The sequence below is a fragment of the Leptonychotes weddellii genome, chromosome 6, assembly GCF_054177405.1.
Source record: "Leptonychotes weddellii isolate Sample4059 chromosome 6, ASM5417740v2, whole genome shotgun sequence".
Taxonomy (NCBI): domain Eukaryota; kingdom Metazoa; phylum Chordata; class Mammalia; order Carnivora; family Phocidae; genus Leptonychotes; species Leptonychotes weddellii.
In genome coordinates this window covers 28,786,224-28,809,985 of record NC_138374.1, presented here as the reverse complement: position 1 = coordinate 28,809,985, position 23,762 = coordinate 28,786,224, and the positions used below count along the sequence as shown (strand labels likewise).

The window sequence follows — 23,762 nt, the reverse complement described above, 5'->3', positions numbered from 1 at the left end:
CAAATATTATTTTACTGGATTCTTTTAACTACTCTGAAGGCAAGAAGGATACATGCTCTCATCCCTCTCTACATTTGAGAAAGCTTAGCGAGACTTGCCCAAGGGCACACAGAGTTCTTTCTCTGTCTTTTTAAAAACTGTGCTGCTTTATGTGTTTTAATATCATATGCCTCCACAGATCTATTCTGAGAAAATTACACAGTTTAAATAGAATCTATGTGAGAGGAAGAACAATAAAAACAACACACTTCTTTGCTAGTTTTGAAGAAACACAAATTGTTACTTAGGGCATCTAGAATACAAATTGGAATACATGGAGCAGGGTCTTAATCCCTGAAAACAAAATGCATTCTGTACCCATCAGCAAATGACAACTCGCAAGCTGACCTAAAATATAGTCTGTCCTCAAGCTTCACCCCAAACTCCTCATAAGACATTAGAAGACGTTGCCTTTCCTGCAGTTTAATGGTAACAATAAGAGTTCATTCATACCTGTTCTGACAAATGGGGGTTAGATGAAAATAGGCCATCCACAGTTGAGCCTCCCCCTTCTGGAAATCCTGAAAGGGATTTGAAAAATCAATGGTCTTCAGCGTATCTTGAGCAGTTAGTGTGCCCAGACTCCGACACCATGCTAGGTGCTGCAGGGGTCACTCGGCACTGAAAAATCACACACACGCCAACAAGTCCCTAAAAGCAGTGGTTCTCAAAGCATGGTCTGGGGGCCCCAGGAATCCCCAGGATTCTTTCAGGGAGGTTGTGAGGTCTTTTCCAAATCACTGTCTCTGTGAAGCCCCATTTTCTTCATGTACTTCAGCCAGAAAAACATTGGAACAGCTTGAATATAGAAGCAGATATGAGAACCAGCTGTCTCTATTACTCTAGGTATTAAAGAGATTTTATTTTATTTTTTTTAAGATTTTATTTATTTGACAGAGAGAGCACAAGCAGAGGGCGAGAGAGGGAGAAGCAGGCCCCCCGCTGAGCAAGGAGCCCGATGAGGGACTCGATCCCAGGACTCTGAGATCATGACCCAGGCCGAAGGCAGCCGCTTAACCGACTGAGCCACCCAGACGTCCCTTAAAGAGATTTTAAAAATGTAAAACAAGGGGGTGCCTGGGTGGCTCAATCGGTTGAGCGGCTGCCTTCGGCTCAGGTCATGATCCCAGGGTCCTGGGATCGAGCCCCGCATCAGGCTCCCTGCTCAGCAGAGAGCCTGCTTCTCCCTTTCTCTCTGCCTGATGCTCTGCCTACTTGTGCTATCTCTCTGTCAAATAAATAAATAAAAAAAAAAAATGTAAAACAAGGCCACTCTTCCCACTAAAGTGTTTTTGTTTGGAAAATATAGTAATTTTTCATAAAAAATATGTTATTTATGTTAACATGTAACAAGTTTAATATTTTATTTATTTTTTTTAAAGATTTTATTTATTTATTTGACAGAGAGAGAGATAGCGAGAGAGGGAACACAAGCAGGGGGAGTGGGAGAGGGAGAAGCAGGCTTCCCGCGGAGCAGGGAGCCCGATGTGGGGCTCGATCCCAGGACCCTGGTATCATGACCCAAGCCGAAGGCAGATGCCTAACGACTGAGCCACCCAGGTGCCCCAAGTTTAATATTTTAAATGAAAAAAATAAAAGTTTTAATTAAAAATGGATTAATAAATGTTTTAATTGTCTGTTTTTAATTAATACATTAAATATCAATAGAAAGAAACGTGTGAACCAAAGTTCTTTGGGTCTGCAATGATTTTAAGAGTGTTACCATGGCCCTGAGACCAAAACATTTGATAATTGCTGCCTTATGGCATAAACTTCTTCAAGGAGTTTATAGTCTGTATGTGGAGACACATGAAATAGAGAAAATACTTCACTGCATTCATTCATTCATTCATTCATTTGTTTGTTCATCATGGTGTGCCTGCCATGGATCAAAACACTGGGGATAGATATATAGCAGTCAAACAAAACAGCAAAATGCCCTGCCCTTCTGGAGCTTAAATTTTAATGGAATGAGTGAGATAGACAATAAAGACATAAGTAAATATATACACAATATTACAGAGTCATATACATGGAGAAAAATAAGCAGGGAAGGGGTTGGGGACTAGTCTTGGATAAACAGTATGTTTAAATAGGCTGATCAGGAAGGCCTCACTGAGGTGACACTCGGGTAAGATCTGCAGGAAGGGAGGGAGGAGGCATGTGGCTATCTCAGGAAAAAATGTTCCAGGTAGGAGTAATAGCAACACGCAAAGGCCTAGCATATTTGAAGCATAGACTGGGGGCCACTGTGCCTGGAGTGTGGAGGGAAAAGGGGAGAACAAGGGATGGAGTCAGCCAACAGGTAAGGAAGGGACCAGATGTGTAGGATCTGGTGGACCCCTTAGCATGACTTGAGCTTTAACTTAAATAGCTATCATCTACTGCAGGCCTTCTGTATTCAAAGCACTATACCAGCTACTTAATCTTCTTATTTTGAAAACAGTTGTACTGTTTTTATTAAAAAATTAAATGTAAAAGATGACCAGTATGACCAGTGAAATATTCAATCAATATTAAAAAAGAAGTAAAAATTATCCCAAATTTATTTACTTTTGAAAATAACTCTATGAAATAAATATTCTTGGCTCCATTTAACAGAAAAGGAAACAAGCCAGAGAGGAGCTAACCTCCTCCAGATGGACATGTTGCTCAGACACAAGGATCCAGCCTTACCCACAACCTGATAGTACTTTCCATGACTTCATTGTACTTACTTGGCAGAGGTATGGGTTTGTGATGGATTTGTCTGAAAGGAAGAAGTCCAGATTAATTAAAGGGCAAAGCACAAGATGAGTAAGTTTGACATTTTGCTTGCACCAAAGATGCTCTGAGCAGGGGCATCACCCAGGAGTCAACACAAATGGCCAATAAAACATATCTAAAGATAGGAAAGGCATCAAAACCTTCAAGGTAAGTAGAACTGTCCCCTTTAGTTTTTAAAAAGGAAGAGACTTGACTGAAGTGTTAGATTTTGGTTAAGACCGATAATTAACCCAAATATTACATCTTTGTGGTTCTAAGCAGTTCTTTTAAAGTTTTCTTCCTATTTAACACCTTTGAAAATTTAATGAGCACTGGATGTTATATGCAACTGATGAGTCACAGAACTCTACCTCTGATACTAATAATACACTATATGTTAATTAATTGAGTGTAAATTAAATTAAAATTTAAAAAATTTAATTGCAGTGCAATGAAATGTCAGATCTTTACCAAGCCAGTGTCACTATGCAGTGTGACAAAACAGGTGTTAGGGAAACTTATTTTTAAAGGAAAGGATTCTTACTTCTGGGCAGGAGGAAACACTGATGACTGCATATTTTCTTGTCTGTGGCTAGCTGTTCGGTGGCGCTCAGCAGGTACAGGTTTTTCTGCATTAAGAAAATGCTCATATTAGGCTAGAATGAAATGTCTGTCTCCATGTCCAACCCAGCAACATCATCGGAGAAGAACTGGATTCGGTCTGATGTCTTCCCATGAACATGTCTTTCACCAGGATGCCATCTGTTTATGCACCTGACCGTCTGGTGATGTGTCTGCACGAGCAGGAGCAGGACTCCTACCAAGCAAAGTTACAGGCACACCTTCCCATTCTGTAGCAATACCCATGGGGACTGAGCCTATGGGGTGGCCCTTTAAGTGTGGGAGTATAGGTGGAAGTCAGAGACAAACCAGTTCGAACCACGCTGGTGTCCCCCACACAGGTGTTCCAATACCCTGGCGTATCTTCATTAGTCACAAGAGGTGGTATAAATAATTTTTACTGGTAAGAGGTAAAATATCAGAGTTTGCTGATAATCGACTCTTTTTGAAAAATTACCCGAGCAAATTCAAGGTCAGCCCTATAATAATGTTCATCTCACTTGCATTTCACTGTGTTTTCCTGAGTGGGAGAGGAAGGGGTGGAGTTATAACCGGTACGCAGGGAAATGGGTGTAACCTGAAATGTAAGAAATTTATGTTGAATTAAAAAAAAAAAAAGAAATTTATGTTGAACACAGTGAACCTTACTGCTGAACCATTGATGAATGTGATTATAAATTATTTTAATGCTTTATTCTTCCTCAAATTTGGTCCAGGGTGTGTTAAAATCTGGGTGTGTCTATGGGTGTGTGTCCCACATGGAAGAAAGGTGAACTCTTGGTCTTCCATCACAGGAACCCAAAAAGAATAAAAGTCGTATCAACTCAAAGATCCAAATAAATGGTAAGACAGACTTCGGGGTTTCTTGTAATGCAGCGAAATTCGGAAGCCTTGAATCCCTGAAGGATGTTTTAAGTCTAGGTCAAGTTACTTAGAGCGACCATGTGAGATATTTTGTTCATGACATTACAGCTTGGTAATTTCAGAAGGAGAAACAGTAAACACACTTGGTTCCCACAGCCTGCTGAGCTTTGACCACTCTGCTTTGCCTCTGCAGTCCCGGAGGCTTCCTTCCTTCCTTCCTTCCTTCCTTCCTTCCTTCCTTCCTTCCTTCCGTCCTTCCTTCCTTCCTTCCTCCCTAGGTGAGAAGATGCTGCTTACCTGCACTGGGTTTGGATGATGGTTGCCTTTGTTCTTGAAACAAGTCACAAAACTGATGGCATGCCAAGCTCTTGCCCTAGGAGCCCTTTGGCAACAAGGACACCCAAGCTGCATGCCATGAGCTCCTTCTCTGCTGGTTTTCAAAGGCCCCTGAAGCCAGTGGAATCTGCACAGGGTCGAGCTTACTTCCTGCAGAAGCTCACCCTAAGATTCCACTATTACTTGAGCTCCCTGCTCAGCAGGCATGGAAGACTGTAAGGAATGGAAGGACAGCAAGGCAAAAGCCTCAAAGGACAGGCAGATGAAAGAAAGCAAGACAGCAGAAAGGGAGGGATACCTCAGAAATAGCCTGGAGAAAAAAAGATGTGGGAAACAGATATAAATAACCCCAGTGGAGCAGTTAAAGCAGACAGGCAAGTTGTAGGACACATTCAGAAAATGTCCACTGTCCATCATCAGAGAAACCAGGACATTTTATGGAGATGTGCCCACGTGAACTCAGGAAATGGGGAGAACACTCATTAGTGTTAGAGTTAGATGGGTTCAGGATTCTAACTTCTTTATAGTGTTTTAAGTGTTGGGATTATGGGTAATTCTTACTTCTTTCTGTTTTCTTCCCCCCCACCAGTATTTTTCAAATACGAGTATTTTTTTAAATGGGAAAATTCTAATTAAAAGTATATGTAAGATTTTTAGGCTATGGTAAGACAAAAAACATTTGGAGATGTATTAAAACAGATATTCGAATTCAGAAAACATTATTTTGAAAACTTAGCAAAAGAACTTGTTCAAATAAACAGATTTTTAAAAATTTCATTACCTTAACTAAGCTATTAGTTCTAAGATATGTGAATAAGGCTTCATATCTTTGTAAGGCCATGGCACTGTTTCTGGCAAGTCATATGTCTACAGACAGGCAGGTTTGGGGCATGTGGACTATAGCCTTGCCCCAAAGACACTGACATGAAAGCTCAGGTCCTTACTACTCTTTGCAAAGTGAAGGCCATTTTGTTTAGAAAACTGAGTTTCATATATACAATTGCCTTTTAAATAGTGAAAGCAATTTAGAAACACACTTATGTACAAATCCCTAATTCAAATAACTTTAAGAGGACACCCTCGTCCTTCAGAATAATATAGATTTACCTTCACAAACACTTGTGGCATTCTGTGGAGAGGCAACTGAAGTCTATTAAAAAAAAAAAAAAGGCAAGGATATTCAATACAATGGAGTGTAGAAATAAATGTCAAAGCAATATTACTAACATAAATATTTGGGGAGGACATTTCTTTGATGCATAGCTCTTCTTTCAATCACAAAAACAATAAAAAACACACCGTTCCCAGCCTAACCTTTGCCTTCCACAACAATGGATCAGGAGTAGGTCAGGGAAGGCTCAGTGTCATCCTGGTGTAGGGACTTCTCTGCTCAGTCAACAGGGCTGATGGATACTGTGACCCCCAGTAGCTGCTGACCAGTAGGTCTTGCACAGTGGGGAAGAGGCATCTGGCTTTGGGCTTAGGGCCCCACCTCAGTGTTTGCTAAGTGACCGTAAATGTCAGGCTAGGGAGTAGGTACTAGGTCAAGGTGGGCTTCCTCAAATAGTGGGCTGGCCCAGGTTTCCCGCATTCTGGCCAGAATCTGAGTTTAGTTAAGCCTATATGCGCCTGATACACCATTAGCCTCCCAGGCCAGCAGATGGAAAACAGGCTCAGGGGCTCCCCGTGGGGAAGGCAGATGTCAGGGGAGGCAGGGAGCCTGGCTTCCACCTTGGATCTGCCGCTTGCACTCAGTGAAGCCACACTGAGTCAAGTGAGGATGAGCTCCTCCCCTGCAGCATCTTCCCTGGCTAACCAAGAATGCAGAATTTCTCTTGGACTGTCTGGGCAGCAACTTCAGTTGCTAAAATTGCTGCGTTCACCTTAGCCGGAAGCATTGTCAACTTTAAATAAGGGAATAAGCATAAGCATTGCAGGAAATATGAAACACATTTAAATGCAAAATTAACTTACTGTCTTCAGGGGTGTAGCTGGTTTTTTCCTGGGGGATAAAAAGATGGGGCTTTGTTAAAGCATAATAAAGATAAAGTGGAGCTGACTACTTATCATTTTACTCTCGAATTTAAACTAGAATAATAAACGTGATATGAGTGTGTTGGACGACTGTCCTTGAAGGGCAGAGGGGGATGGAAACAGGATTTAGCCGTGATCCTCCTAGCTTCAGATAGGGTCCACTGACAGATGGCAAAGAGTTAACTGGAGATAAACAGAAGCACCAGTTGCCAGGGAGTGGGGAAACTGAATTCTTCTTCCAGTTCTGCGGCTGATGACTCTGTGACCTCAGGCCTCTTTCTCTCGCCTGCGAGGCCTGGTGGAGCTTTAAGTTTCCTTGTCTGTAAAATGAGTACTACCATCCGTATTTTCAAAGCGCGTATGCAGAGCCCTCCCAGCCTCCAAGGGCACCTTCGGGCTACTGCCTGGGGCTGCGGGTGGAGATAGGAGGATGGCCCAGCAGGGGAGGCAGCCCCCAGCACCTCCTTGGCCAACTGCTGCCCTGCTCAAGTGACTTACTCTCTACTAGGATTTCATCCTGAACAGGGAAATCCAAGACCAACACACGTGTGAAAATCACCATGATCTGTGGTCCTGAAGGGGTTATCTGAGCTAGCGCTCTGATTTGCCTTGGTTCCGGTAGAGACTGTAATCTAATATTTTAAGGGTATATGCTTCTCTTTTGTATTTATTTTAAAGACTCTCTCTCACCTTCTCTCTCCCTCTCTCTTGCTTTGTTTTTGGCTGAGAGCTGGAATACTGGGGGAAGAACACTAAATTCCTAAGTGCACTGGGTTAGGCTTTTCATCTGTTATTTAAACCTCACAGTGACCTCTAAAAATGGATATTATTGTTACATTTTAGAGATTAGGAAACTGAGGCTCAGAGAGATTAAGTGACTTGTGCAAAGTGATAAAGCTGAGCCAAGGGAGAACTTTTGGTTAATAGACCCTTGAACTTAAGAATGTCTTTGCTTTGGGGCGTCTGGGTGGTTCAGTCGGTTAAGTGTCCGACTTTTGGTTTTGGCACAGGTCTTGATCTCAGGGTCGTGAGATCAAGCCCTGCTTCAGGCTCCAAGCTCAGTGTGGAGTCTCCTTAAGTTTTTCTCTCTGCCCCTTTCCTTGACGCGCTCTCTCACCCTCTCTCTCTCTTTCTCTCTCTAAAATAAATCAATAAATCTTTTTTTTTTAATTTTTTTTTATTATTATTATTTTTTATTTATTTATCTCAGAGAGAATGGGAGACAGAGAGCATGAGAGGGGGAGGATCAGAGGGAGAAGGAGACTCCCCGCTGAGCAGGGAGCCCGATGTGGGACTCGATCCAGGGACTCCAGGATCATGACCTGAGCCGAAGGCAGTTGCTTAACCAACTGAGCCACCCAGGCGCCCCAAATCAATAAATCTTTAAAAAATGTCTGCTTTACACAGAAGCAGGATTAAGATTACAATCATGCAGGCCAGCTTTGCACATATTTAAGCGTGCTTTTAAAAATATCCTATTGAATCAGTATAAAATTATGGGGTCACTGTGATACTAACTCATCTCCTCTAACAGTTTACAAAGCTCTTTTAAATTCAATAAGGAAGAATGACTCTCTTATTTCACCTTTGAAAGGAACCTCGGCAGTGTGGCTTGGATCAAACCATCCAGTGCATGCGGTTGGGTGTACATGTGTTTGTTTACGGATCATTACCTACTTGAAAGAGAAGTGGAGGAGGAGAAAGCAAAGATGAAACCTGCTCGTGGGTCTCAAAATTATTCAGGTGCTGGAGCTTCTGTCTGAATGAACACAAATCATTGAACTCAAGACTTAACTAAAAATTTAGGGGAGGAAAGGCTGCTAGTCTCATTTTCAGCAGGGGACCCCCTCGTCCAACTTGAAGCATGCCATGGGGGTGGAGGAGGAGAACAGAGCAGCGGGGCTTCATTTCCACACTCTTCAGGAACACACCTGTTGTGATGTGAGGTGCACCTGTATCTGAGCTTGGGCTGGGGCGCTCTTCTGGATGGAAATAGCAGAAAAGCACCCGCTTCCGCCCAGGTTCTCAGCCAGGACCCCTTTGTGGATTGCAGGCAGGCCCTGCCCACAGCAGTGGTGGAGACCATGCACTCACATCTCACAGAGCTGGTCCTGCACAGCAGGTACTCACCCGGCCCTGGGCAGCGGGGATGGTGCAGCAGGAGAAGGTGACTTAGCGTCCCAGGCCCCGCTCTTACGACCTGCACAAACACACACACAGGTCAGTCCCCAACTCCTGAACCTGGGGCCGATGGTCACAGTGAGGCTGGCCTTCCCGAGAAGCTCAGAAATACAGGCACATCTTTGGCTTCTTTCAGTTAAGCATGTATAGGTGGTTACATTGATGCTATTGGGGAAAATCTGTAGGCAAAGATGATGGCATATTTATATAATGTCAGTTTATAAGCTCAGAACCAGGATGTGAATTAGGGACTCCATCCTAACATTTCTAAATGACTTCCTCTTTTTCCCAATGGGACAAGTGTAGAGCCCCTTGATTTTATGGGTTCAGTGAAGGGCCCCCAGGCCCACAGCCAAGAGCACCCACTTGCATCTATATCCGCTGCAGATGGGCACACCAGCGGTGCCTGGAGACGGAAAGACACGGACCCACCACTCCTGCTACGTGCCTCTAGCCATTGCTTTTGCATGATCACACTGACTTATGCTCTACACACCTAACCTCCCAACCAGAGGCTCTTCATTCACCTCTGAATTCTCAGGACCTCTGCCCATTGCCAGATAGGCACATTGAGACAAATGACAAGCTACTGCCCAAATCTCATCTTCCAAAGTTACAGAAGGGACCCAGAGGGCCTTGTCCACTGCACCTCATTTCCCCCCAAGACAGAAAGCAGACAATCACGAGGGAGGAACTGAGAGACAGGCAGAGCTTCACCGCTGGGACAGAGCAGGCCTGGAGGGGAGCGCCAGACCCTGGGCCAGCTCCCCAAGCGTCTCCTGCCTGCCTCCTCTCAGGCTGATGCTCGCCTGCCTGGACATTACAGCTCCGTAAGACAAAGCTCTTTATTGCCTTAGAACGAACCGAAGATCTATTTTATTAGGAACCTACTACATTTCTAAGTCCACAATTCCTATTGGACCTACAGGGGTACTCTGTAAATAGAGGTTGGACCTGCCCTCGGTATGTCTTATTTTAGTTTGCAAGATAAAGCACAAATAGGTGAGCACAGAGACATAATCACATACGAGGAATTACTGAGAAGCTGGTACGGGAAGAGCACTGTGTTGGGGGTTGTGGAAGAGCTGGAGAAGCAGGGATACGCCTCTGCGTCCTCGGGATTTATAACCTGAGGGCACGCACACACTGTGCCCCCTCAGCTGACAGGACCACCTATCCCAAACACAAGAAAGGGGCCTCAAGAACTATTGAAAATAGAGCTCATGGGGCGCCTGGGTGGCTCAGTCATTAAGCGTTTGCCTTCGGCTCGGGTCATGATCCCAGGGTCCTGGGATCAAGCCCCGCATCAGGCTCCCTGCTTGGTGGGAAGCCTGCTTCTCCCTCTCCCACTTCCCCTGCTTGTGTTCCTGCTTTCCCTCTCTCTCTCTCTCTGTCAAATAAATAAATAAAATCTTAAAAAAAAAGAAAGAAAATAGAGCTCATAAAGCTCATTCTCATGTACTTTACTAGAGAGAGGCCTTCAGGCCTTCACTCAGAGCCCATCCACCCGTCTTCTACATTCAGTTCTTACACGGGGCCAATTTCCATGAACGCTCACAAATGAGAAGAACAGCCAAGAGTGCGTGGTGTCGCCTCCCCAGCACTCTGTGAGGAAACGGCCCCTCCATGTGACTCCCGCTTAGATGTTATCTGACCTTGATGTGACTTTGGAAAATATTTTGGAAACATTTTGAAAAAGAGACCACATTTGGAATTTTTAATATTTCACATGATGATAAACTGAAATGTCATCTGGAGTATGCGTCCAACTGTGTTTCATCAGCTAGTGGACCAAATTGATGCTGTTCTTCGAATTCTTTTTTTTTTTTTTTTTGAAGATTTTATTTATTTATTTGACAGAGAGAGAGATAGCGAGAGCAGGAACACAAGCAGGGGGAGTGGGAGAGCGAGAAGCAGGCTTCCTGCCGAGCAGGGAGCCCGATGCGGGACTCGATCCCGGGACTCCAGGATCATGACCTGAGCCGAAGGCAGACGCTTAACGACTGAGCCACCCAGGCGCCCATGTTCTTCGAATTCTTAATACCTGATTGACCCTATTAAAATACCTCTGGCTATTCATAGATTTTGATGGAGATCTCAGGGAAGGGGGAAAAAAAACCCACCCTTGTCTGAAAAATAAGGAAGTAGAAAGAAGGCCTAAGTCAGAATTTCCTCCCAGGGGTTTTCCCTCTTTTTCAGTTCCACGGGCTCATCTGGCCTGGGTACATTGCTGTTGTCATATTTACTGCCTGGCTTCTCTACTAAGCTTCCCTTCCCTTCATATCTTTAGTCTGCCAACATGTTCCTTCCCCCTTCCTTGCTCATAAATCACTTCTGCGATCAGAGGGAGGGGCACGCCGCTCCCTCTGTGGTGGTAATCCAAGCACCAGTGGAAAACCCATGGTCTCTGGTCAGAAAGATGGGGTTCTAGTTACTTCTTTGCCACCAAACTGGCTGGTGGCCTCTTAGAAGCCACTGTGCTTCAGTGTTTCCCTCTGTGAAATGGGGACACAACCACCTACCTTACCTAACTCAGAGTTATTGCTGCAAGACAGCAGGAGAACTTTGAAAATGTAAAGAATTAGCCAAATATAAACTAATACTGCTGGAAAGGGACTGAAAGTATTTGAGGTTAAAAACATTACGCTAAAGAAAAGAGCCAGATGGAGAAGGCTTTATACTGTATGCTTCCATCTATATGAGATGTCCAGAAAAGGCAAATTTATAGCAACTGGAAGCAGATCAGCGGTTGCCTAGGGCTGGGGGTGGGAAGAACATTCACCAAAAACGGGCATAAAGGATCTTTTGGATTTGGGGTGGGCATGGAAATTTTCTAAAACTGGATTGTAGTGATGGTGCAAAAAACCTCTGTAAATGTAATGATTTATAAAAAATACTGCATTATACATGTAAAACGAGTGAGCTTTATGATATGTAAATTATAACTCATAAAGGATCTCGGTAAATGTGATTATCGCTATTTTTATTTTAGCATCTTGTTATCAACCATCGCAGTGTCTCCAGGTGCTGGGCTCTATGCCGGGTACTTTAAATGTGCCATCAGCAAGCCTCACCTCACAGCATGTGGAGCAAACGGAGGCTCAGAGAGGTTAAGTGGCAGGGCTGGGTTTGAACAGCAAGGCTAGCTGAGTTTAAAGCCAGGTGGACAATTTCCTCTCCAGCCAATGCCTCCTAATGTTACTCTGGGGCGTGATTTGGCAGGTCAGATTCACTTGCTGTTTCTCCCTTGTATGGGGAAAGATTAGTGAAAGAGAGGCGGGCTTTTGTGGATGCCCATGGGAAGATGGAGAATGACTCTCTTACCTCATAGGCCGGTGACCCTCTCTGCTGCTCTGGGCCTAAAGTTAGACCCAGGCGCACGGCTGAGGTAGGACAACCTGGTCCCCTCTTGGTGACCAGGATCCTTGCTTTCTGGCAAAGCCAAATTCTTGGCTGGAATACTCCAAAGGAGAAATTGGGAATGCGATAGAGACGTGTCCAAAAGAATAATAAAAGAAAAGTCGGCTTTATTTTAATTGTATTGAGCAAAAAATGATGTTAATGTTTGCACAACTGGTGCTTACTGAAGTTTCTCAACTAGGAAAACGACCTACTCTTCGTTTTTCCTTCTATCACATGTATTGTATGCATCATCCTCTCTTCAGTTTTACATACAATGTTGGTTAAGTTTCCTTATCCTTAACAATCTCAATGTTGGCATAGTAAGCCCTTGGGATTTCACTGTCTTCTAGAAACTCTATTATTATTGGGGCTTGCGCACCAGCTGGGGCATCCCTTACTCTCAGGCACTGTGTGAGCTCTTACCAAATAAAGAGATTTAATTCAACAGCTTCAGAACAATTTGGCTTATAGGTAAAACTCAACTTGTAGGCTGGCAGGGAATTATAAATTCCCAAACTCCTCCCCCATTTTAGGAAATAAGGAGAGAGAACACTTTCTAAAGGCTACCTACTTAGAGGAAGTTGAGAAATGCATGCCCTGTCTACCTCTTCTGACAAAAGCTACAAATAAATCAGCCAGGGGCTGCGCGAGCTTACTTCCAAATCACATTTAGAGATAAATCACCAAAACACTTCAGTCTTTCAGTTTGTTTAGACCAGTGGTTTTTAACTGGGAGTATTTTGTACCACCCACCCCCCCCGGGGGTCATTTGGTGATGTCTGGAGACATCTCTGCTTATCGTTACTGGAGAGGGGTTGGTATTGGCACCTAGTGGGCAGAAGCACCCAAGGATGCTACTAAAAATCGCACAGTGCACAGGACAGAGGGGACAACAAAGACTTATCGAGCCCCAAATGCCAGTTGTGCGGAGGTCGAGACACCCTGAGTTAGGGTAAAACTCTATGCAGAAAGGAAGACACAACTGTCCCCTGAGATGTGTCCAGGGCCCTCTGCCAGACTGGCCATGAATCAAGGCGCACAAAACAAAGGATTCGGAATAACGGCACAAAGAGCTATCACTCTAGGAGTGGGATTCCTATATGTTTACTCAACTTAACCCCCTCCCTTCCAAGGACCAGGTGCCACTTTTTCTCCATGTTTTCAGAGGAGGAGACTAAGACACGTAGAGATCGCTCAGCCTGTTTGGAGCCTGGCACCTAGCGCACGTCAGAGCCAAGCCCTCTGGCTTTGGAGTCCGTGCGGTCCTGCAACTGCCCTTCTCCATGTGGAGCACGGAGCACAGGCAGAGGCCGCCCCTGCACCTAATCCACTGTGTAATAGTCGGCAAGCACCCTGTGAGCCGTCAAAGAGCCAAAGGCAACATCCATTAACCAGAGGCTGGTGCCCAGGTGCACTGCTCGGACAGGAACATCGACCGGAAGCCTTAGCACTTCCATGATGCCTATCCAGGCACCGTCTAAGTCTTTAAAGGCTAGTAGATGGTTATACAAAGACACAGGCAAGGAGTCTGATTATTCCTTTTATCAAAATCATCTCTGAAAACTGCACACTCAGAAACTCATTCTAACTGTTCAGGTTTGTCCCTTCCAAATTATCTCACTTCCTCCCTCCTCCTGTACTTCCTCCCATCTGTATCCAACAATCACTTAACCAGGAAATTATTTTCTTGTTCAGGTTTGGTTCCTTCTGATGCCTCTAGTATTAAAATATAGCTATGCTAGTTTGTTTTTCAGAGTTCATGATGAACTCTGAAAAACAAACTGAGGGTTCTAGAGGGGAGGGGGGTGGGAGGATGGGTTAGCCCAGTGATGGGTATTAAAGAGGGCACGTTCTGCATGGAGCACTGGGTGTTATGCACAAACAATGAATCATGCAACACTACATCTAAAACTAATGATGTAATGTATGGGGATTAACATAACAATAAAAAATAATAATAATAAAAAATATAGCTATGCTAGATTAATAGACAATCAATGAATAATAAATCCAATGGGCTAATGCCTTCATGGTGGTGCCACGTGATTCCTTAAATACAGCCAGTACTGGGGGACTCATTCACTCTCAACCAACTGACTAAATCACCATTTCAGCACCTACTCTGATCCAGGTCCTGTCTAGGCCCTGGAAACACAGCTATTAGCAAGACCTGGAGCTGAGGGTCTTACAGGAACGACAGGCAGAGATCTCAGGGGAGATTAAAGGGGCAGTGTGGGTACTACAGGGATGCACACCAAAGGGATCCACCCCTATGTGCAGTCAGGAAAGGCCTCCTGAACACGTGAGATTTAAGGCAACATCTTCAAGGAGCTTGTAATGTACTTAAGGAGATTAGACTGAGACCCAGCATAATCAGAGAATAGGTATGGGCTGAGCGTAGGTGGGACGAGACTTAGAGCAAAGGAGAGCTCTCTGTGGGCTACAGAAAACACAGGAGGTTTCCTAGAGGGGAGACCTCAAGCTGGGCCCTGAGGATGGGTAGGGTTTGGTGTCATAAAAGTGAGAACATAAACAAAGACCACAAGGCACAACCCGTGATGAACAGCTGATTGGAATAGCGGGGGTGTTTTACAAAGAAGAGGTCCTTGCAAAGTAAGAAGAACACTTGAAAAGGCAAACACCAGAGATTATTAAGCTATCATTCTAAAGGAGGGCTTAGGCCTTCATGTACGTTTCAGGGAAAGGTTTTCTGTTCTGGTCATAACAACCCTTCTCCCTTGTTATCAGGAGTCAGGCGTCACCACTCCGGCTGGGACCAAAGCAACCTTGCCATGACCTTTTAGGTTGTTGTGTTGACATGTGTTCCCAGAAGTTAAGATGAGCTGGAAAAGGTGGCTCTGACCTCTTCCCCCCACACATAAAGAGCCTGTGGGTTTGGGGGGAGAGAATAAATAAGACAAGAACTTGTGAGGAAGGTGAACAATTTTTCGGGAAATGAGTCTGTGGTCTATAAAGAAAATAATTTTCTTTCATTTTCTCTCGAGGAGCATGTCCCTCAAAGCAGAGCTCAGTCTCCCAATATCTGTGTTCAGCCTTCAGTGCTGGGAGGAAAGGGAGTGTGTGTGTGTGTGTGTGTGTGTGTGTGTGTGTGATATGGGCTGAGTGGGGGAAGAAGGAGGGAAGGCTGGAGAGGAGGCCCCTGCCCCTCTCTGCTGGAACAGGGTGGGGTGTGGGCACCACCCAGCATCGCAGGCCTTGGCCTTGGGGCTGCCAATCTGTACAGCAGACAACTAGGAACCATGGGGTGCATGGTTTGGGTACGGGTGACATGGTAAAACTAACTTTGAAGTGGAATAAAACTGGCAACATTTGGAGGCTTTCAGAAGCTCATCTTCGTGACGGAGGAGAAAGCCTAGAGGCAAGGGTATGGCTAGTGGACTCTCGAAGACAGGAGATAGGAGGTGTGAAGTGACAATGTAATAGACCAGGGTGGTCACAACTAAAATGGAAGCGCGGATTCTGGGAAAAGACATAGCAGAGGCTTTGGAAAAAACCCAGGTCCTCAGACATGTGGCCTGCAGGCTAACAGGCACAGAGGGCTAGGTCCACCCTACACGGAGGGAGGCCGTGAATGCATTGAGCGTGAGGCCATGGGAATGTCAAGTGGTTCAGAAGAAAAATCAGGTCAAAAGCTGGACACCAGGAAGTTATTGGTTTAGACAAGAGAAGTGAAACCAGAAAAAATGGATGAACCCCAAAGACGTGAAAGATAATATTCTTTCCTGAGCATTTGCTGTGCTAGGCACGCATGAAAGCTTTCCCATGCACAATTCCAGAATTCTCCTGTCACAGGGCAGGGACTCTTATCTCCATGTACAGAGGAGAAAATCTGGAGAGTGGAGAGGCAAAGGATGGCCCAGAGTGGTACAGCTGGCAACTGGGAGCACTGGGATTCCAACCCAGGTCTGTCTGGTCCAAAACTCAAGCTCTTAACCACCACACTATTCTGAAAGGAATGGAGGGCTGAGGGCCAAATGGTGCAGACATCCTCAGTCCGCGCAGGGGCAAAGGAGGAGAAGCCAGCAAAGTGCCAAGTGAGGTAGGAGAAAAACCAGGACTTGGCTAACAGAGGCCCAGGGGTCTGGGGGGTGGGCGGCGCAGGGTCCCTCAACATAGTGGCCACCAGAAAATGGAGGAGGACAAGACCTTTTGTCACAACTTATTAAGAAATTTGGAAAGACAAGTGATTCTTAATATTTGGTCTGAGTTGTTTATCTTATTTGGAAAAGACTGAAAAACCAAGCCCCCAAACATAATCATTTCACACACACAAAACCCAAACACCAAATCATGCATGTACTTTACCTGAAGCTGTCCCTGGAGGAGGGGCTGGCTTTGAGGAGTTATTTGGCTTGATGGATCTATTCACCATGGGAGCTTAAACACACAAACATACATACATATAACAATCATAGATACAGTTCATTGTGGGAGATTCACACTTACAAAAAAATGCATCGTGGGAACAATGGGGTCAGAGCAGGGAATTTGTAAAGAATGGGAAAGACACTTGTTAAATACATAAGCCATGAAAGAAGTCTTCTCAGAAGAAACGTCTTTGATTAAAGGGATAATCAGATTATTTTATGATAGGGATTTTGTTAAAGTGAACGCAGGCTTGGAATTTCACCGGCCAAACTGGCGGTCCAGGAGATTAAAGAGTTTTTGTTTTCCTCATCAGGAGAAGTATATCAAACCAATAGTGGAGGGACCAAATTCCCATCTCTCCTGCCACATGCAACACACAGCATTTCTCTTGGATTTTCTGGGGTTTCGGAGTGGGGAGCAATTTAATGCCTATTTATGGTTTCACGGTGATGGGTGGCTGAGGAATTCAGGTGGGTCTTGAAGCTGCTGGTGCTATCTGGGGAGGCCAGGAGAGGGCTGCTACAGAACGGCAGAGGAAAAACGAAGTATGACTACTTCAGAGTCGAGTTTGTGAGATGACGAACGTTACTTGAAGAGGTATCCTTTCCACAGGATCCTAGTGTCCACAGCAACCTGATCCAGAGTGAACATGCCCTGCTCCACTCCCGGCTTGAGGGTACGTGGCTTTTAGAGATCATTCACCATCACATTTGTTATTCCTCGAAGGGCTTTACCAACAGGTGTCTCCCTTCGCCTGAGAGAGCACTACATTTAAAGAGCCAGGACACAGAGAGGCTTTCACTCCCTCATGTCTTCCGTCCTCTGTGGACATTGTTCCGATGCAATAGTTTTGAGGCCAACACGGTGGCCTATGGCTTTGTGAGGATTAAGTTTTATGAGAAATCCATCCTAAGTGAGGACAGTTAAATAAGAACCTAGATGCTTTCCGAACTTGAGATGGGAGTATTAAAGCACGGGAGGGGCTGGAGGAAGAAGGGTGTGAAGGGTGTGACTGAGATGGGTCTGCATGGATGCTCTGCCCCCCCACCCCTCGCCAGGGAGGCAGATGGGAGAAGGGGGGCCCGGACTTTGTGTGCCCCCTGCTGCTTGCTACCCAATAGTCTCCTGTGCCCCTCCCTCAACTGCTACAATTTTCAGGTGCTCAAAACTACAAACTCTTGCCTTTTTCAGCTGGAAATGAACTGTCTTCTGTGGGGTGAATGTAGTTCTCATCTTCATCATCCACAGGGACCACGTAATCAACCTGAAAGAAATACAGACGTGAATGAGGAGGAAGCTGTCCACTCCGGGCTTACTGTCTGGGAAGAAGTGGTTGTTGTTGTTGTTGTTATTTAAAGATTTTATTTATTTATTAGACAGAGAGAGAGAGAGCGTGCACAAGCAGGGAGAACGGGCAGGCAGAGGGAGAAGCAGGCTTCCCACTGAGCAGGGAGCCCAATGCAGGGCTCGATCCCAAGACCCCGAGATCATGACCTCAGCTGAAGGCAGACACTTAACAGACTGAGGCACCCAGGCACCCCAAGGAGTGTTTTTTTTCTTAAGATTTTATTTATTTATTTGACAGCGAGAGACACAGCGAGAGAGGGAACACAAGCAGGGGGAGTGGGAGAGGGAGAAGCAGGCTTCCCACGGAGCGGGGAGCCCGAGTGGAGCCCGATGCGGGGCTCGATCCCAGGACCCTGGGATCATGAGCTGAGCCGAAGGCAGACGCTTAACGACTGAGCCACCCAGGAGCCCCATAAGGAGTGGTTTTTAAAATACCTTTATTGAGATCGAATTCAGACACGATTAAATTTCCCTATGTGAAGTGTATAACTTGGGGGGTTTGGTATACTCCCAGAGTGTGCAAGCATCACCGCAATCTAAGTGTAGAACATTTTCATCGCCCCCAAAAAGGAGCCCAGTACCTGTGAGTGAGTCACTTCTCATCTATCCCTTCCCCGACCTAGTCAACCACTGATCTACTCTCCGTCTCTAAGATTTGCCTATTCTGGGCATTGCATAGAAATGGAATCACATAATATATGGTGACTTCTTTCACCTAGCATAATATTTTCAAATTCAACCATGGAGCATGTCGGTACTTCATTCACTTGTATGGCCAAATAATATTCCAGGTCTATGAATGTACTGCATTTTGTTGGTCTATTCATCAGTTGGTGGACATTTGGGTTGTTCTCTCTTTTGGGCTATTATGAATAATGGTGCCAGGGACATTCAGGTACATGTATTTGTGTAGATGTACATTTCTCTTGGGAATATACCTCGTGGTGGAATTGCTGGGTCACACGGTAGCTTCTGTTTAGGTTTGAGGAACAGCCAAACTGCTGTTCCCAAGTGCCTGCCCCCTCTTCCATTCCCACCAGCAGCGTATGAGGGCTCCAATTTCTCCACGTCCTCACTGACACTTGTTATTGTCTGTCTTTTTGAATATCGCTATCCTGAGACGGGAAGTGGTGTCTAATTATGGTTTTGGTTTGCATTTCCTGATGGTTGATGATGTTGAGCATCTTTCTGTGTGCTTCTTGGCTCTTTTTATATCTTCTTTAGATAAAAGTTTGACTCTTTTGCCCATTTTTAATTGGGTTGTCTTTTTTATTACTAGGTTGGAAGAGTTCTTTAAATGCTCTAGATAGAAGCCTCTTTTCAGATATATAGTTAGCAAATTTTTTTCTCCCATTCTGTAGGTTGTCTTCTTACATCCTTGGTCGTGTCACTTGCAGCACAAAAGTTTGACATTGTGAAGCCCATTTTAACTCTTTTTTCTGTTGTTGCTTGGTGCCCTATCTAAAACACCCCTGTCTAACGCAAGGTCATAGAGATTTATACCTTTGTTCTCTTCTAAGAATGTTATAGTTTTAGTTCTCACATTTAGGTCTAGGATCTATTTTTGGCTAGTTTTTGTCTTTGGTGGGAGAGGGGTCCTCATGTTTTTGTATGTGGATATACAGTTATCCTGGCACCATTTGTCTAAAAACCATTCTCTCCCCACTGAATGGTCTTGGCAACTTTGTCAATAATCAATTGACCATAAACTGGGGGAGGAAGTGATTTCATATTGCTAGGAAACAAAGGAGATAATCAGATCCCAAATGTGGTTTTTGCAACCCATCTTGGTGGGTAGCCCAGATGGATTCTAGAGAAACAAAAACCAAACATTTATCGAGCACTTATTGGCAAGTGCTCATCTGAGTACTCTCCATGTGTTATTTCACTCCATCCTTATAACAGTCCAGTAAGGCAGGTGCTGCTGTCAGCTCCATATCAAGATGAAGGAACTTGAAGAACCCGAGGCACAGAGAAGCGGAGTAGCTTGCTCATGTCCCCATAGTTAAAAAGTAGTAGAGTCTGGGATTCAAGAATCAGTTCAAAGATCCCTACTCTTAGCCATGACATTCTATGACCTTCCTGCCTTCCCCTTCTCTTTCTATCTTATTTCTACCCTCTCTTCACTTAATTGCTATTTCTCATCTCTTCACCTCCAAACCTGGCCTCTGTGACCTTGGATAAGTTTTTCAACCCCTTTGCCCCTCATCTGTGCCATTTCCTTATCTGTAAAATGGGGATGATAGTACCCATTTCATAGGGTTCTTGGGAGGGCCTAATGGGATAAATACAAAGTCCTCAGAACACCAGTTGATTGCTAGCACTCATCAAGTGCCCGCCACTCTTGTCCCTGTAGCACAGATGCTCCTTCCTCCTAGGTTTTGCTCCCTCCCCAACTATAGTTGGTCTATACCCCTATACTGTTCCTGGAACCTGCACAGCAGAGCTAAATATTTTTAGGTATTTATGCTTGTGCTTGACTTCTTCTTTTCCTAGCTAATGGTTCAGCCAGATCTTAATGTTGGCCTATTTTTTTCTTTTTTAACCTCTTTCTTTATCTTGACTGTCCATCTGCCCATTCCAGAATGCAGCCTCTTCCATACTTCTCCTTTTCCTACTGGTTCAGACTTGCCTGAGCCACCTCCACAAGGCTGCTATTAGCAAAACTCTGCCTCTCCCCACGGGAGTCCACTCTCAGCTACTCACAGAAATGGAGAGCCTTATATAACGCACCGTATTCATTTGTATTCTGGGTCTGAATTTGTATCTTCATATAGATTTGCCAAGTGCTGAAAGAATTCACAGTGAGCTCCTAACAGCCAGTCTCCACGTCCTGTCTCCTGCTCAGCTTCTTCCTGCCAGCCCCTTCTCACCCCAAAAGGTCAGCACCGCCTCTCAGACAGACAGACAGACAGACAGACGACTGGCCAACCATCCTTTCTCTGTCAGCGGACTTTCTGACTTAAACTAGCGCTACAGTAGAGGTTATAAACGGAAAAGCTTACAGAGGCAGGCAGGGAACAGCCATGGGGACGAGTGCAGAAGAAGGCTGTGCGCACACCTCATAAGAGTGGTGGGGACTATGACCAGCGCAGACAAGGGTCAGGGACTCAGAGCTGAGCTGGAGGGTTGCCGTGAGGCTCGGCTGCTTTGAGGCTGTGACTGTTTTCAGGAGAAACTACAAAATGGGGTTTTGTAAAGAATCTAGAATATGCTAGAAAGGAACATATGACACATGGAATCCTTCCATGTGAGAAGCACTGTATTTAGTGCTGTATATGTGTTCTCTTACTAAATTCTTAAAAATAACCTGAAGAGATTAAAAACTGAGGCTCAGAGAGGTTATCTGGTTTGCCCAAAGTCACAGAGCTAGTAAGGGTCAAAGCAGGACTTTGGGCCTAAATGCTGCCTCTATCTTATTGAAAAGTTTCTCTTTTCCATCTCCTGCTGGGCTACAAATTATATTAAGGTGGAAATGTGGGTCGTTTTACAACATGTTTGTACATGTTAGGTTTTATCACCTTTGGCATTTAGAAATAGTTATTTCTGGGGCACCTGGGTGGTTCAGTGGGTTAAGAGTCTACCTTCAGCTTAGGTCATGATCTCGGGGTCCTGGGATAGAGCCTCACGTCAGGCTCCCTGCTCAGCGGAGAGTCTGCTTCTCCCTCTCCCTCTGCCCCTCCCTCCCCTGCTCGTGCTCTCTCTCTCACACAGATAAACAAAATCTTAAAAAAAAAAACAAACCCCCCCCCCCACAAGTTATTTCTTCAAAAGCTGCTGTAAGATTATGTTCAGGGATGGTTAAGAGTTGCCTTTATTGTTATTTTGCTTCTGAGACCGTTATACTTGTAGGGTTGTTCTAATGGCTAAGTTTGAGGGCTTGCCTTTGTCCTTATTTAAAATACAAGTACCTCTGGGAGGTATTAGGTATTAGGCCTTATTAGTCATTCCTACAACAGTCTGAATGAGTTTATCAGCACCTTTTCAAACAGGAGCTATTCCATAGGGAATGAGACTCATAAAACCTGGGTGCTGACAGACGGGAGATGATGAGATAAACCCAGAGTGGAGCCCCGGACAGTCTGTCAATGTGGGTCCCTGGATAGCAGGGGCTGAGGGAAAAGGGAGTGAGAAGCAAGAGGTGCCAAAAAGGGAAGTGAGGTGCCGCCTTCTCCACAGGCTGTGCAGAGGCCTCCCTACCACTAGGGGTCTCCCTTTGTGTCCCACCGCACACCTCTGCGTCTCACAGGAGAAATGTGGAGAAGTGGAGAGAAAAGGGGGAGGAAAGAAAGCAAGGCAGATGGAGCAGATAAGCAAAGGAGTATAAGGATTGGGAAATCTCTTCGGAGGAAGGAGAAGTTTCACAGGAAACCAAGGAGAGAGATCTGGAGGCTAAAAAGAGGGTCCACAGATCCAGTGCTGGTATTACCCATGCGCTCTGGAAATGAAAAGGCTTAAAAGAAGGCCACATATACCCTTTTTGAGAGGAAAACCTCCTTTTGGTTTGCCAGTGGGGAGTTAGAGGGGTGGGTGGTTAGTGCTGCCTGGGAGAGAGGGGCACGGAGGAGGAGGCCAGACCATCCCAGCCCCTGCCCCCTTCTCCCCTCCCCCTTTCCCCACCCTCCTTCCCCTTCCCCCCTGCATCCTGCTTTCCACTTGGACTGGGAAGCCTTTGGGACAGATTTACGTTACCTCATCCTCCAGTTCTTTGGGTTTGGGTGGGACTTGAGGTTTCTGAAGAGAAGTCAGGGTCGGCAGAGTGGAGGTCAGCCTGGCTTTTGCTTTTGCCGAAGGCCAGTCGGGCCTACTAGGAAGTGTCTTGCTGAAGGGCGGAGACTGCCTCTGGCTTGACCGATTGTCTTGAAAGGAACAACAAAGTGTAAGATGAAAGGGGCTCTGGATCATTCCCTGAGCCGAAGTATCACAAATGATTAATCCGGGCATTCCTTAAAAGAGTAAAATGACATTTGGGCAAAAAATCAACTGCCCATTGACTTACATTATAAAAACCAAAAGAATGTCATCAAAAACATCCTCCCAGGGGAGTGATGGAGATCCAGGGACTCTGGAGAGCAAGGCAGATGGAGCAGATAAGCAAAGGAGTATAAGGATAGGGGAATCAGCCCAGCGCTCTGCCAAACAGAGTGGATGGATGCCCTTGGCAGCAGAGAGGCCTAAAAGGGGTGTGCTCCTCGAAGGTTCACTGTGCGCTATGAACACTTAAGGGCAGTGATTCTCAATCCTGCTTTCACATAAGAACCCCCCCGGGGAACTTTTTTTTTTTTTAAGATTTTATTTATTTATTTGACAGAGAGTGAGAGAGGGAACACAAGCAGGGGGAGTGGGAGAGGGAGAAGCAGGCTCCCCACTGAGCAGGGAGCCCGATGCGGGGCTCGATCCCAGGATCCTGGGATCATGACCTGAGCCGAAGGCAGACGCTTAACCAACTGAACCACCCAGGCGCCCCAACACATTCCTCATTTTTAAAGTGAGGATCATAAGATCCACCTTAAAAGGGTTTTGTAGGGCTTAGGAAGAAAACAGTGGGAGCAGTGTGTCTGGAAGAGTGGATGCCTAATAAACAGGACTAATATACGGACGTGACATGGTGCAGGGGCTAGACAACAGGGAGTCTGCACAGTGGAATCTGAGCACGGATTCAGACTGACACATTGTAGGAAAATCTCAGCATAGGAGTAACCTGGCGTGTCCCATCCTGGGAACAGCCCAGGGGCTCACACTGGCTTGTGCCCCGCCCCCCACCGTGCACCCTTAGCTTCTTGCCACTGCCCCCCCCCGCCACG

General features: G+C 45.4%; 1 protein-coding gene across 4 annotated transcripts in view; it reads right to left on the bottom strand.

The window, feature by feature from the left end:
• BLNK (B cell linker) overlaps window positions 1-23,762 on the bottom strand; it is a 75,143-nt gene that overhangs the window by 7,963 nt on the left and 43,418 nt on the right. For all 4 annotated transcript variants that reach the window (XM_081823732.1, XM_081823733.1, XM_081823734.1 and 1 more), the window contains 9 exons: window positions 22,651-22,817; window positions 17,794-17,875; window positions 16,549-16,620; window positions 8,770-8,839; window positions 6,580-6,607; window positions 5,713-5,755; window positions 3,329-3,413; window positions 2,757-2,788; window positions 493-560 (listed from right to left, as the gene is read on the bottom strand). In XM_081823732.1, the coding sequence (XP_081679858.1) occupies window positions 493-560; window positions 2,757-2,788; window positions 3,329-3,413; window positions 5,713-5,755; window positions 6,580-6,607; window positions 8,770-8,839; window positions 16,549-16,620; window positions 17,794-17,875; window positions 22,651-22,817 (647 nt within the window). The remainder of the gene's footprint in view (window positions 1-492; window positions 561-2,756; window positions 2,789-3,328; window positions 3,414-5,712; window positions 5,756-6,579; window positions 6,608-8,769; window positions 8,840-16,548; window positions 16,621-17,793; window positions 17,876-22,650; window positions 22,818-23,762) is intronic.